This window comes from Bos taurus, chromosome 1, assembly GCF_002263795.3.
Source record: "Bos taurus isolate L1 Dominette 01449 registration number 42190680 breed Hereford chromosome 1, ARS-UCD2.0, whole genome shotgun sequence".
NCBI lineage: Eukaryota > Metazoa > Chordata > Mammalia > Artiodactyla > Bovidae > Bos > Bos taurus.
The window spans coordinates 88,175,265-88,189,796 of record NC_037328.1 but is presented as its reverse complement, the minus strand read 5'-3'; the positions used below and the strand labels follow the sequence as shown (position 1 = coordinate 88,189,796).

General features: G+C 39.2%; 1 protein-coding gene across 5 annotated transcripts in view; it reads left to right on the top strand.

Annotated features, from left to right (window-relative positions):
* Positions 1-14,532, top strand: part of KCNMB2 (potassium calcium-activated channel subfamily M regulatory beta subunit 2) — a 513,346-nt gene that overhangs the window by 481,617 nt on the left and 17,197 nt on the right. For all 5 annotated transcript variants that reach the window (XM_024990375.2, XM_059885347.1, XM_005201658.5 and 2 more), the window contains one exon: positions 12,398-12,568. In XM_024990375.2, coding sequence (XP_024846143.1) covers positions 12,398-12,568 — 171 coding nt within the window. The remainder of the gene's footprint in view (positions 1-12,397; positions 12,569-14,532) is intronic.

Sequence of the window (14,532 nt, the reverse complement as noted above, 5' to 3'; positions counted from 1 at the left end):
AATCTTTCCCAGCATCAGGGTCTTTTCAAATCAGTCAGTTCTTCACATCAGGTAGCCAAAGTATTGGAGTTTCAGCTTCAGCATCACTCCTTCCAGTGAATATTCAGGACTGATTTCCTTTAGGATGGACAGGTTGGATCTCCTTGCTGTCCAAGGGACTCTCAAGAGTCTTCTCCAACAACACAGTTCAAAAGCATCAATTCTTCAGTGCTCAGCTTTCTTTACAGTCCAACTCTCACATCCATACACGACTACTGGAAAAACCATAGCTTTGACTAGACAGACCTCTGTTGGCCAAGTAATGTCTCTGCTTTTTAATATGCTGTCTAGATTGGTCATAACTTTTCTTCCAAGGAGCAAGCACCCTTTAATTTCATGGTTGCAGTCATTCATACATCTGCAGTGATTTTGGAGCCCCACCCCCAAAAAACAAAGTCTGTCACTGTTTCCATTGTTTCCCCACCTATTTGTGATAAAGTGATGGGACCAGATGCCATGATCTTAGTTTTCTGAATGTTGAATTTCAAGCCAATTTTTTCACTCTCCTCTTTCACTTTCATCAAGAGGCTCTTTAGATCTTCTTCACTTTCCTCCATAAGCATGGTGTCGTCTGCATATTTGAGGTTATTGATATTTCTCCTGGCAATCTTGATTCCAGCTTGTGCTTTATCCAGCCCAGCATTTCTCATGATGTATTCCGCATATAAGTTAAATAAGCAGGGTAACAGTATACAGCCTTGACATACTCCTTTTCTGATTTGGAACCAGTCTGTTGTTCCACATCCAGTTCTAACTGATGTTTCCTGACCTGCATTACAGATTTGTCAGGAGGCAGGTCAGGTAGTCTGGTATTCCCATCTCTTTAAGAATTTTCTGCAGTTTATTGGGGGTTTTAATTTTTATTTATCCAGAGGATATTGTGCTTTTAATTCTCATTTTTCAGATTAATAAGATCATGTGTACTTCCCTAGTTCTTTCCTGTGAAATGCCTGTTCAATAATGTGGCCCATTTTTCTACTGAATTTTTGTCTTTTTCTTATTGATGTAGGAATTCTTTATAAAAGCCTCTATTTTCTTTAATTTAAAAACTTAATAGAAGATAGAATGATAACCGTAGAGAATGGCTGAAAACAAAATGAGAGAACTGTAAGATAAACTGAAAGAAACATCTCAAAATTCAGAGAGAAAGTATAAAGAGATGGAAATCATAAAAAAAAGGATCAGAGTTACATGTGAATAATAAGTGTTCCAGGAGAAGCAAAAGAGATGGAGGAGAGAAATAGCAATAAGACTTCCTTTCCTGACAGTATAGTAGACCAAATACTGAGACCAATGCTCCTGCAGCAATAATTTTAAATGCTTATAAATTATAAAAAGGGGCTTCCTTGGCTCAGTGGTAAAAGAATCTGCCTGCAATACAGGAGCCACAGGAAATGCGGGTTCGACCCCTGGGTCAGGAGGATCCCCTGGAGGAGGGTCTGGCAACCCACTCCAGTGTTCTTGCCTAGAAAATCCCATGGACAGAGGAGCCTGGTGGGCTACAGTCCACAGGTTCGCAAACAGTCAGATACAACTGAAGTGACTGAGCACACATGTACATACATAAACTATTAAAAACTTTTGTTAAGTCTCTGTTAACATTTTGTCTGTTTATTGTGTACAAATAGCTTCTTGCAGTTTACTTTTATTTTCACTTTATGATATCTTTTCATAGACAAAAGTTCTTAATTTTAGTATGATCTCAGTCAGCAATTTTCTGAGCATTCTGAAATCCCTTCCTATCCCAAGTTCAAAAGGGTAATACAATTATGTAAAGTTTAAAAATAAAATAAAATTAAAAAATAAAAAAAAATTAAAAAAAGGGTAGGCTCCGGTACAGGTAATTTACATACAGCCATAGGTTTGCCTCTCACAACTAAATCTTTAATCACCTGAAGCTGATTTTTGTTTGTGGTGTGAACTAGGCACCTCTTTTTTTCTGTATGGAAAACCAATTGCTCAGCACCTTTCGTTGAATAGTTTTTCCTTTCCACACGATCTAAAAGTACACATGTATCCTGTATTAGGTTTCCACACATGCATGAATATGTTCCTGAATCTCTATTCTGTCCCTCCAGTCGTTCTGTCTACCTCAGACAAACACCACACCAGAGCTTACCAACTTTAGCATGATAATGCATCTTGATTTCTGGAACAAAAGTCACCCGCCTTGTTCTTTTGTAATCAGGATTGTATTTGCTACCCTTAGATGTTTGCACTCCCATATACATTTTTAGAATTAGCTTGTCCAATCATTCCTATCCTACTTCCCAAAAAACTCTTATGATTTCTTATTGAAATTTTATGAAAGCTATTACTTAATTTGTGGTAAATTTCTGTCTTTATGTCACCAAGTCTTTCTCTGAATATGATTCTCCAAACGATTCGTACAATATAGGTAGAACTTACCTATAAATCATCAGAGCCTGGTATTTCCGTTTTGAGGATATTTTGTATTGATTCAATTTTTTAATGATTTAGAACTATTCAGATTTTCCAGTTATTTCAAAGCAGTATCAATAAGCCATAAGTTTGTAGGAATTTCCTTATATATTTGAGTAAAAATTTCCTATATATTTGAGTACATTATATATCAAGGTTTTAAAATATCCTGCTATAAAGTTGTCTTTAATATCCTCTATCATCTTTCTAATTCATTCTGTATCTATATCTTTGGTTTTTAAATGCCTGATGTTTGAGTCTTTTCTAGTTTTTTATTCTCATCAGAGGTTTGTCCATTTCATTAGTCTTTTCAAAAATTAACCTTTGATTTCATTGATTCTTTAATATAATGCATCTTTTATTCCATTTATTTTTACTTGTGTTTATTGTCTTCCTTAAACTTTCTTTTAATATATTCTATTAATCTTTTAATAACTCCTTACGTTGGATGCCTAGCACATTAATTTGCAAGCTCTCTTCTTATCTAATATAAACATCTATGTAGTTCTAGATTATGTAGTTCTATCTGTTTTGCTTTAGCTGTAGCCCACATAGTTTATCTATATAGGTTTTCTTCTCATTCAATTCTAAACGAATCCTAATTTCTATCATGTTTTATTCTATGACCCATAAGTTCTTTGGAACTGTATTTTCATAATATTTTTAATTTTAATTTTAAAATTTAATATTAAAAATTTTTAATATTTTTATTTCCATATGTAGAGTCATTCTAGCTATTTTTAAAATTATTTCTATCACTGTTGCACTGCTGCTGCTACTGCTGCTAAGTCGCTTCAGTCGTGTTTGACTCTGTGCGACCCCAGAGACGGCAGCCCACCAGGCTCCCCCGCCCCTGGGATTCTCCAGGCAAGAACACTGGAGTGGGTTGCCATTTCCTTCTCCAATGCATGAAAGTGAAAAGTGAAAGTGAAGTCACTCAGTCGTGTCCGACTTTTAGCGACCCCATGGACTGCAGCCCACCAGGCTCCTCCGTCCATGGGATTTTCCAGGCAAGAGTGCTAGAGTCGGGTGCCATTGCCTTCTCCGACTGTTGCACTAGAGCCAAATAATGTGGTCGACACAAAGTCTCTTCTCAAAGGCTCTTTAGGTTACAAGGATATCCTATCTTATGCGAATGATTCACATAATCTTCTATTCCTTCTATATTTTTCACTAAAGAATTGTATCAAATGTAATATGTTAATGGATCAGGTAAAAAGAAATGAGGATTAGATATTAAAGTATCATTGGGAAACTGATCTGGTAATTTAAAGGCAGGAGTAAAAACAAAGAACTTCTACTTTTGTTTCCATAATTTTACTCTCATCATTATTCTCTTATCCATAAAGTACTAAGATTTCCTGTGAATTAATAAGCTGACAATAATAACATTAGGTTCATAGACAAAACCCCTTATGTTAATTTTTATGACTCTATTAAGCATGACTGTCATTTGTTCCCATGAGCACATTTCTCCCAAAGGAACATATACTTTAAAAGAATGAAAACAGAATAATAATTAATCAAACTGTACCATATATATATATATACCTACTAGTTCAAAGGAAAAAAAAAACCATGCGATCTGGAACTAGTAGAAGATGAGGTTATACACACATCTCAAAAACACAGAAGACTTTGGCGGGCAGAAGGCAGAATAATAGCTGTTTGAACCCTTGCCACTCCCAGCTCGACCATATGAGATGACAGACCGAGTGCTCCTGGAGCAGAGATACATAGCAACTCTGCCTCTTTCAGCTCAGCTGGCATTCAGCAATCCATTTCCCCACAGATTCACTTCCTAGTACCTAACAGAAGGCACTTTTCCTTGAAGTCTGGAAACTAAAGCTCTCAGTGCCATTGAAGTTTGACATTTTTCTAGAAGGAATACTAAATACATTAGCAGTAAAATGCAGTGGGTGCTGATAGGAAGAGAAAAGCCAGGAGTCTCTTCTAGCCATGGTTCTCTGATTTATTTGGTTTCACTTGGCCATGGAGCCTCCCTGTGCTGGCTGCCTCACAACCTAAGCATATTGAAGCCATTTCTAGCCCACATAAAAGGAAAATACTTTGTGAGTATAATAAATGCAAGAGACTGAGCTTACAAAGGTGAATGCATTCTGGCTCTCACTCCTGAGCAGCTCAATATTCACTGGGCCAGAGAGGCATAAATATAAATAGTGTGCTAAGTATTACGGTTATTATGGTTATGTTTCTGAAGGGCCTCCCTCAAATACACATAATTCTTTATTCACACCTTCCTTCCTTCTCTTTCCTACACCTTCCTGTGCCCCTCACCTCTCTGACTGCTTTGTGACCCTTGGCAGACCTGTCTTCTTGCCCTTTCCTAGTTCTAAAACGCTAGCTAGGTTTTGTTTCTCTGACAACCTAAAGAGTCTCATTAAAATCCACAGTTCATGGTTATACAAATGATGTCTGGATCTAAACTTTCGTCTCCTCTACCACCTCTTTTTTTTTCAACTCCTGTTTATCTAACATCAGAAATGCTGGGAGAGCTTCGGAACCAGTCTCTTAGCCTCCAGGTATAAACCATCCCAAACGGTCAACCACACTAACATGAGGCATCTTTCTAAAGAAGCAGATCCCAACCTCTTTGGCACCAGGGACTGGTTTCTTGGAAGACAATTTCCCCAAGGACTGGGAAGGTGGGGATGGTTTGGGGATGATTCAAGTGCATTATATTTACTGTACACTTTATTTCTAATCTAATGTCACTGCTGATCTGACAGGAGGTTCAGGTCTGCAGCCTAGAGGTTGGGGACCCTTGTTCTAAAGTGCAACCTAATTATATCACTCTCTTACTAAATTCTTCTTGTGGCTCCTCTAACTTCAGAAGACATATAAGACCCTTTATCTCTGAACCCTGCTTATCTAATGAGTTCACTACCTGTCATCCTCCACACATTCAGCTACCCTATCCTCTCACATTCTGTCTGGATACTATTCACCTTATCAATTGTTTGCTCATTGGAGACTTAATCCAGTCTCTTACTGGACCCTTTAACCATCACCACTTAAACCAAGTCATGGCCACATTGGTTTTATTAAACATAAATTAAAACCATTTATGCTCATAAATCACAGTCCTGAGTCAATAAATCCATCACCAATCCACCAGTTGCCCAGTTCAAGGAATGCCCAATACAATGATAGCCATTTTGCCAAATATTAATCCATTTGCAAATTGACCTTTTTGGTGAATTTATCAAATTTAGTTATGCACCAAAAACACAGTCCTATGGATTAGCAGGGACCAAAAAGGCTTCAGGGAACCCAGATTTGGGGCCTTCAGACCCTCTGTCTCTCAGTCTCTGCAATCATTGTCCCTCCGTCTCTCTGCCTCTCTGCCCTTCTGTCTGTGTTCCAGACACCCTCTGCCTCCAGGCTCCCCTGTTCTCTGGTCTTCCTCCCCTTTCCCCACCCAGCCATGCCCTACTGCTCTCTGTGTTCTTTGTTTCCTTTCCTCTCTGCCCCTGGGTTTCCCTCTCTCTAGGATCAGCAAGTTCGACTGCATTACGCTGATTCTGCTCTTCATTTTACCCCCAGGAGAGGGTCCCACCTGCTTTATCCAGATCCCTCCTGTTTCAATAACAGGACAAGAGCAGAGACAGATAAACATTTTGTTATAAGGACAAAACTGTTGTTGTTCAATTGCTATGTCATGTCCAACCCTTTGCAACCCCATGAACTGCAGCACACCAGGCTTCCCAGTCCTTCACTGTCTCCTGGAGTTTGCTCAAACTCATGTCCATTGAGTCAGTGATACCATCCAATCATCTCATCCTCTGTCTCCCCCTTCTCCTCTTGCCCTCAATCTTTCCCAGCATCAGGGTCTTTTCCAAAGGACAAAATAAAACTGTACAAATAAAACAATAGAAACTTCAAAAAGATATTAAAAATTCCCACCAAAATCAATGACTGTATTCTTATGAATAGTTAAAAGAAACAAATTTTTGTTAATTGATAAAGTTGCCAAATCTGTCAAAGTAGTCAATGTGAAACTTGCCACAAGAATTTCAGTGATGCTAAAATGTTAGCAAAACAGCAAATGACTCTAAAAAGGACTTGAAAAAAAAAATCATTATACATTGGAAGGTTCCCAAGTGAAATGCTACATTTTTGCTATATTAGAAGAATATATTCATACACAGATTCCAAAAGATACATCTATGAATATATTCATAAGAATATGTTTATAAAGAGAATAAACCTCCCTAGGAAACTTACTTAGCTTTAAAAAAAAAATCAAACAGATCTTAAAATACTGTTGAAAAGAACATATTCATAAGAAGAATATAATTGAATGTACTTTTAAAATATCATTTAAAAATATTCATAAGAAAATATATTCATATCAATTTACTATACTTAAAACAATGCTCGTTAAAATAAGTCTTTTTCAAATCTGTGATTAAGTGGGCAAATTACTCATTTAGCAAAGTAATCCTTCAATAAACTGGCAAATGGGCTAATCTTGTACATCAGCCATTCAGTAACCGAAACTTCATCAAACTGGCCCCTAGCATGTTGACTTGCTTCCCTTCTGTACTCACTATAATAAGTCTCCTTATGATGCATTGTAATGATTGGGTCTCACCCAACTCCCTCAGGACATCTTATTCACTTTGTATTCCCAGAACTTGGCAGAAAATGTTTCATCTTATGAAGACTAAAATGTTGACAAATGAGTAAACAAATGAATTAATAAATGACCTTTACCCTACCTTAACCTGAAGTTTTCTTCCTGCAGGCTAAATACCAAGGTAATCTGAATTTAAATGGGTAAGCCCGATGAGAAAAAAAATTTTTGCACATTTCACATTTTATGTCCAAGTTTGTAAATGTACAGCCTCATAAATAATTTGCTTATGAATCATAGGAATAATACGAATCATAGGAATAATATCAGACTTTAAGCTTCTAGTAAAATATGGAACTTGAAATAAAATCGTATTGTGTCGACTATTTCTTGGGGTAAAAATATGGCTTTATTGGACAATCAAAATTTATATGCAAAATATTTTATTATACTTGAATTGGCCTTGTAGTTTTACGAATAACTCACATTCTCTCAAAGGATTTGGGCAGGATGCTCCATATATATGTAGAAAAGACTGCACATACGTGCTATTCATTGTTGCAAACACGTTTAAGTGTTGCTTTGTATTCACCATATTTATTCATGGTTCAGGATGAACCATGAAGCCACAACTGCTCCAACAGAGCTTAAATATACTGCTTTTCCAGGACATATCAAGGCTAGATTTCCTTCAGACTAACAAATTCAAATTCCTGCTCTGTACCTGCTGTTGCATATCCCTCATATTTGAAACTGATTTTGTAGTTGTGCCCCATACTCATCATTCCTCCTTAGAGGTCTACTTCAGTGAACTATACTAACCTTCTCTTATTTCTCCCCCAACCCCCTCGTAAGTAGATTCACAGAGAATAGACACAAAGGGTCAAAGAGAGATGAATCATCCACTCTGTTAGTCGTGGCAGTGTGTGCGTGTATGCTAAGTCACTTCAGTCGTGTCCAACTCTGTGCAACCCTATGGACTGTAGCCCACCAGGCTCCCCTGTCCATGGCATTCTCCAGGCAAGAGTAGTGGAGCGGGTTGCTATTCCCTTCTCCAGGGAATCTTCCCAACCCAGGGATCAAACCCATGTCTCCTGCAGCTCCTGCATTGCAGGCGGATTCTTTACTGCTGAGCCTCCTGGGAAGCCCCCATAGTGGCAGAGTAACAACCAGTATACAAGGCTTCCTTGTATGAAGCATGATGTTTAGGCCTGATACCCAAAATATAACATCATGTTCCTTCCCCCAGCTCTGAAGACAACTCGGCATGGGAGGGGCACCTCACTAACCCACTTAGTCTCAGACAGTGGGCACTCCCTCCCCAACCTGGGGCTTATAGAAGGCCGCTTATACCAGGCCTGAAGAAAGGCAAGTGCAAGAGGATAGGGAAAGGATTGTGCCACAAGATCAATAAACAGTGATCTTCAAACCAACAAAAGGTAGACAGGGCCTCTGACAGTCAGGATCTCATCTATCTCACCAATCAGATCAGTCACTCCTCACCTGAACTCAGGACACTATGTCTGTCAGGGAGAAAATCGATAAATGAACAATCAGCCTCTCCCTTCTTAGCCAAGGCAACAAAAGTCCCCTCTTTGGAATCCTGAAGAACAGGGAAATAAGGACCCCTGCTGTAACACCCTCTACCATTTCCCCAGTCACTCAAGCCAAGTTCTTGAGCATAAATCTAAACTATACCCTTTTTTTCACTTCCTCGTCATCCCCTATATTTTATCAGTCACCACGTCCTAAAGTTTTGTCTCGTAGATATTTCTCCATACATCCTTTTCTCTCCATCTCTCCCACCTGATTCCTACATCGTGCCCTCATCATCCTTTGCCAGCACTGCAGTAACAATGCCCTAATTCTTTTTTCTGATTTAAGTCTGGTTCTGTCTTTAATCTAATCTCCACTCTTCAGCCAGAGTGATCATTCTGAAACTCAATTCTGTCATGTCACCCTCTACCAGCTTCCCATTAATTAAAGGGTAAAAGCCAAGCTCCTTAAATGGGCTACAAAAGCTCTTCATAACCTACTACCTTTCCAAAATTACTTGCCCCATTTTCACTGTCCCACACTCATCCTACTAATGGTAAAACTGGTATGGTTTCTTGCAGTCAGCAAGTAGTTGTAAATCTCTATCCTTTGTTCATGTGACTTCTTCTGTCTGAAATGCCCTTGGCTTCATGTCTCATTGGGTTAACTCTGATTCAATCTTGAATATTCTGTTTAAGGCATTTCTCCTCCAGCAAGGCTTCCCTGACCTCAGTCCTTGCTCCCTGTCCTCATCCCTCAGGCTGGGAAAATTATTCCTCTTCTACACTCACTCTGTGAATGGCTCTGGCACTAAGTTTACTACCCTGTGTTGATTTTTTTTTTTTTTTTCCATGTCGGTCTTCCTATTGAGTAAGGGCCACATGCCCAGAAACTAGAGATTACTAGCACTCAAAATAAGTTTGTGGACTATGTATTTTCTATTGCTTCAAATCATTCATTCATCCTTTAACTTATCCATTAATTCAATTATCACTTACTGATGAATTTCATGAGTATGTCCTATCTCACTCACCCAGGTTCATTTTGCTGAATAATATCCTGATTTCCCAGATGTGTTTAGCCTGCGTGGAAACCAATCATTTTCCCTCTTCTCTACACATTCCAAAGCATGTGAAGAACATTTGTTAACTATTTCCAAATTGTGATTTGTTTTTAAATTACCCATTTGAATCATTTTTATATGCTTCTTGTTCTGGTGACAGAACTGACTGATTACTCTGCGTCTTTTTATGGGTATAGACTGGCATAAGTGATGCAGTGGAACAGCCTACTATTCTGTATCTGAGACTGTGCTTCCTCCTTTCTGGCTTCCACCTGCAAGAAATTCAAATCTCAGTATAGTCATTAGAATTAAATACATGTTGATAAATAACAACAGGGAAGTAACATCAGTTTATTATTTTACAGCAGGTCTTTGAAGCCATTCAGACTGCCTTTTCTTGTTTCTAAGTCTGGCTTTAGATGAATGGGCACTGATTTTTTTTTTATTCAGGTTCATAGAGAATAAAGTTTAAGAGCTTTCATATAAATCTTATATTTTCCAAATAAAATCTCAGAAAAGAATGGGGAAACTTAGGGAATGGGTGGTGGCCAGTCTGTGGAAGTCAGAGGCAGGGCAAACCAGCTTGTCCAGAAGCACTGGGCTTGGGAGCTGGAGAGTAATGAAAATGACAGGCTCTCAGAGCTTCTTCCTCATCCACTCGATGAGGAGAAAGAATGGCCAAGAGTGACTGAGAGTAGGGAGGAGCTGGGAAGGCATGGCCATGAAAAGATGAGGAACAAAGGCCTCTATTCAGCTATGATCCTCCTACTACAAAGGACCCACTCCTCGAGGAAAAAATTTGTATAAACTATATCATGAAGAAAACTTTTAAATAATAATGACAATAAGCTAATTGGTTAATTTTTTACTTCAGTAACCAGATTGATATGTGTGTGTGTTAGTCACTCAATCGTGTCTGACTCTTTGCCACCCCATGGGATTCTCCAGGCAAGAATACTTGGGTGGGTTGCCATTTCCTTCTCCAGGGGATCTTCCTAACCCAGAGATCAAACCCAGGTCTCCTGAATTGCAGGCAGATTGTTTACTATCTAAGCCACCAAAGAAAATTAATATATACTCTTCCTTAAACACTTTTGGAAACATGCTATGTGGGTGCTCTCACCCTTCTGCAGGGAATCAAAATATCTTAACAACCAGCCCAGAATGAACATGCCACCAGAATGTATGCCTGCTGTTAACTCCAGTAAGGCCATCCTGGAGCATGAAGCTGAATAGAAGCCCCAAATATACATACAATTATACAAATAACAGATATCTCTTTCCTCCTCTGCAAAGTTCCACATTGGATTCTAGTTCTTTTTCAAGCAAGCAGAGTGACTTGTCATGAAAATTTGAAAGGAAAATCTGAAGTCTGTCTCATGCATGTTGACTTTTCATCTGAGGATTAAAATAAAAATGGCATAAGAGTTTTTTCCTTCATTTTCATCATTCTATCTGTCCTCCTCTCTATTCCCGGGCCCTGAAAACTGGCCAATCCCCCACCAAACTCAGTCCTGCACCCTAAAATCCAAAGCTCCCTTCTCAAAACAGAAACCGGAGAAGATCCCCATGGCTCCTTGCTCTCCTGCCTTCCCAGAATCCCTGCCTTCCTGCCTATACTTTTCCCATCTCTCTCCCACCAGCCAGCACCTCCAGCAATTTTTCACTTCTTTTCTGCCTTCTCCTTCAGACCTAGTTTCAAATTCAACCCTCCACTAAGAAGCTTTTTACTTCATTCACTCCTTTGCCATTCTGTCTTTTAGGAATTCTTTGGAGAAAACAGCAGTTTGGGATGTTCTGATGTCCATGTCATAAAGCTGTAGCTCCCCACACCATTTTTATATGGGAACACTTGTTAAATACTTCAAGTCAGTCATTCTCCACCTACTTATGTCATCTTATTTAACCATAACAGTGTAGTTACACATTATATCCACTTTTCAAGGAACTAGGAATTAGAAAGAATAAGGAAGTTGTAGAGCTCACACAGCTAGTAAGCCATGAAATCAGGTTTTGAACTAGGAGACAGTGACTCCAATCTGTTTTGTTTTTTTAATCATTGAAAAATTTTACAGATAGTAATAAAACTATCCAAACTTTTGGAGTCTGGCCTTGATCTGACTAACATTTTTGTAAACTTGCTTAAATGTTTACCATACAAAAAAAGAAGGCTGGGTCACCACTGGACGTCTCCACATTTCTAACAAATCTCAAGTCAACAGAGCTCTAAGCAACCCTATGCTTAAGAATGTTAACCAGACTAAATTCTGTCTATTACTACTGAGGGAAAGTAAAACATTAATTTGATAGTTTCCTGATATATGTTGCCATTTATTTGAAGTAATGTTCCATTAGGTATTAGGGCTATAGAAAGATCAGTGATGATCAGCTGGGGGTTGGCAAAGGAAACAAACCCAAAGCATTATCTAAACAACTGAGGGCACTGCTTTCTTTCTTCAGACTTAGAAAAAAGAAAAAGTATTGACAGCTAGACATACACCCCAAGTAAAGATGGGAGACTTGTTTCTGCTCAGGGTTGGGCGTGTGTATGTGTTGGGATGCAGTGGTCACGTGCTGGGGTCCAACTGCACTCAGGCAGGTTTGGAGGGCCCCTCTCGATCTCTCTGCCTTGGGAAGGCCTGTGCAGAGACTTATTCTTTAGGGCTGTAGTGACTAACTGTGAACTTCATGTAAAACTGTATTATTTTCAACCTCAGAAATATTTACCAAAAAATCAGGGACCACGACCTCCTGGACAAAAGGAAAACTGTCACAGCACTGAAAGCAGGAGAGGACCGGGCCATTCTCCTGGGACTGGCCATGATGGTGTGCTCCATCATGATGTACTTTCTGCTGGGAATCACACTCCTGCGCTCATACATGCAGAGGTAACACCCCTGGGTGCTTGGGATGCTGTCTTTTGTCTTCCTTCTCCATCCTCCCACACAGCTTACCAATTCCGAGGTCCTCTTTCTTACCTTCTTTGCTATGAACCACTTAGAGCAGTGCCTGGCACATACTACTGTCAATGAAGTTATCTAATAATAACGATAAAAATAGCTCTATGTGTAAACCACCTACTATGTGCCAGGGACTTGCCGTACATTACTTTTTAAATTTTCACAACTATTCTATAAGGTAAGTATATATATACTCATAAAATTAGCAAAATTGAGGTTCAAGAAAGATCTAATAGGCAGTGTCATTATTGTTGTTCAGTCACTAAGTCATGTCCAATTCTTACAACCCCATGGACTGGAGCCCGCCAGGTTCCTCTGTCCATGGGACTTCTCAGGCTAGAATACTGAAGTGGATGGTCATTTCCTTCTCCAGGGGATATTCCTGACCCAGGGATCAAACCCAGGTCTCTAGCATTAGCAGGCGGATTCTTTACTAGTGAGCCAGCTTTAGTATTTGGCAGGAAGAGCCAAGGTTCAAACCTACATCCTGTTAATTTCAGAATCCCTGTTCTTGGCTCTTAACACCTCTGTCCATTCTCCACCCGCGTTCCTTTTCCTCCACAGCCCTCTCTTCCATCACCCCACACACTAGCAGTTCTCAGCTGCACATTTCAACTTCCTGAGAATCTTTTTAAAATATTGACACCCAGGCCCCACCACCATCATTCCATAATGTCAGATTTAATTGGTCTGGAGTGGGACCCAGTCACCAGTAACTTTTTAAGTTCCCCAGGTGATTCTAACAGGCTGAAAAACACTGCTATGCACTTTTTCAAAATTAATAATCTAGTTTTATTGGGGGATAATTGCTTTACAATATTGTGTTGATTTCTGCCATATATCAACATGAATCAGCCATAGGTATACATACGTCCCCTCCCTCTAAAATCTCCCTCCCACCTCCCACCTCATCCCACCCCTCTACATTATCGCAAGGAGCTCAAATCTGGTGTTCTTCTAAAATAACAGATTTTGAACTTTTCTTATTTAGGTATTTCCCCTGGGTTTACCAAACAGATAGAGACAAACACTGAGTTGGCACGTGTGTTCCCCCTTAGTAAGCCACGAAACTCCCCAGTGTTTCTAGCTGTTGTCCATATTGGACACTCTGAGCATGGGAAAGCCCAGCATTGCTTAACTAATCAAGAAAGTCTCATGACGCTTCAGTTTAAAGAAATGAGGCCCTTTCAAATGAAAAACTGAGGTTTCAATCCAAAAGAGAATCAAACCATTTTGTGGCATTCATTTCCCCACTTAAATTAATACTTTCATTTTAGAAGCAAATCTAGTTGAAGCACAGTAATTTGCTAAAATTAAGGCATCATCTTTCCCATTTATGGCTGCTCTACTCTTTCTCTGATGCTTTCAGCTCTACTCCTTCTCAGTGAAGGCATGGATGCCTCGGGCCGCAGAGTTCACTGATTCCAAAACCGTTTTCCAATACTCACAAATGCTTAGCACCATCTAAGACTTTTTTTTTCTTCCTTGTATAAGCAAAAGCTGACCACTCAAGTCCCCAGAAAATTTGCCACACCAGAGGGGGTCAGGGCTTGAATCCTGGCTCTGTACAAAACTGGACATGAAAAGGGAGCCTTATTAACACATGTCCAGCAAAAAGAAGAGCTATTAATCTGCAAAGAAACGTGCTATTTTCTAATCACTGTGGTAATCAGTTTATATCCAGAAGTGAAACATCGATTCTGGGTACATTACTTCCTAATCACAAATATTACTCTTGATTATAAAATTATAAATAGTTTAGAATGAAAATCTGACCAATGGGCAGCTCAAGGGGTTTTCTTCATTTGTTTGTTTAATCTTTCTAACTAAGACGTCTCAGGACACGGATAGGAATCCGCTAAGCTCGTATAATAGCCTCTTTTCCACTGTGG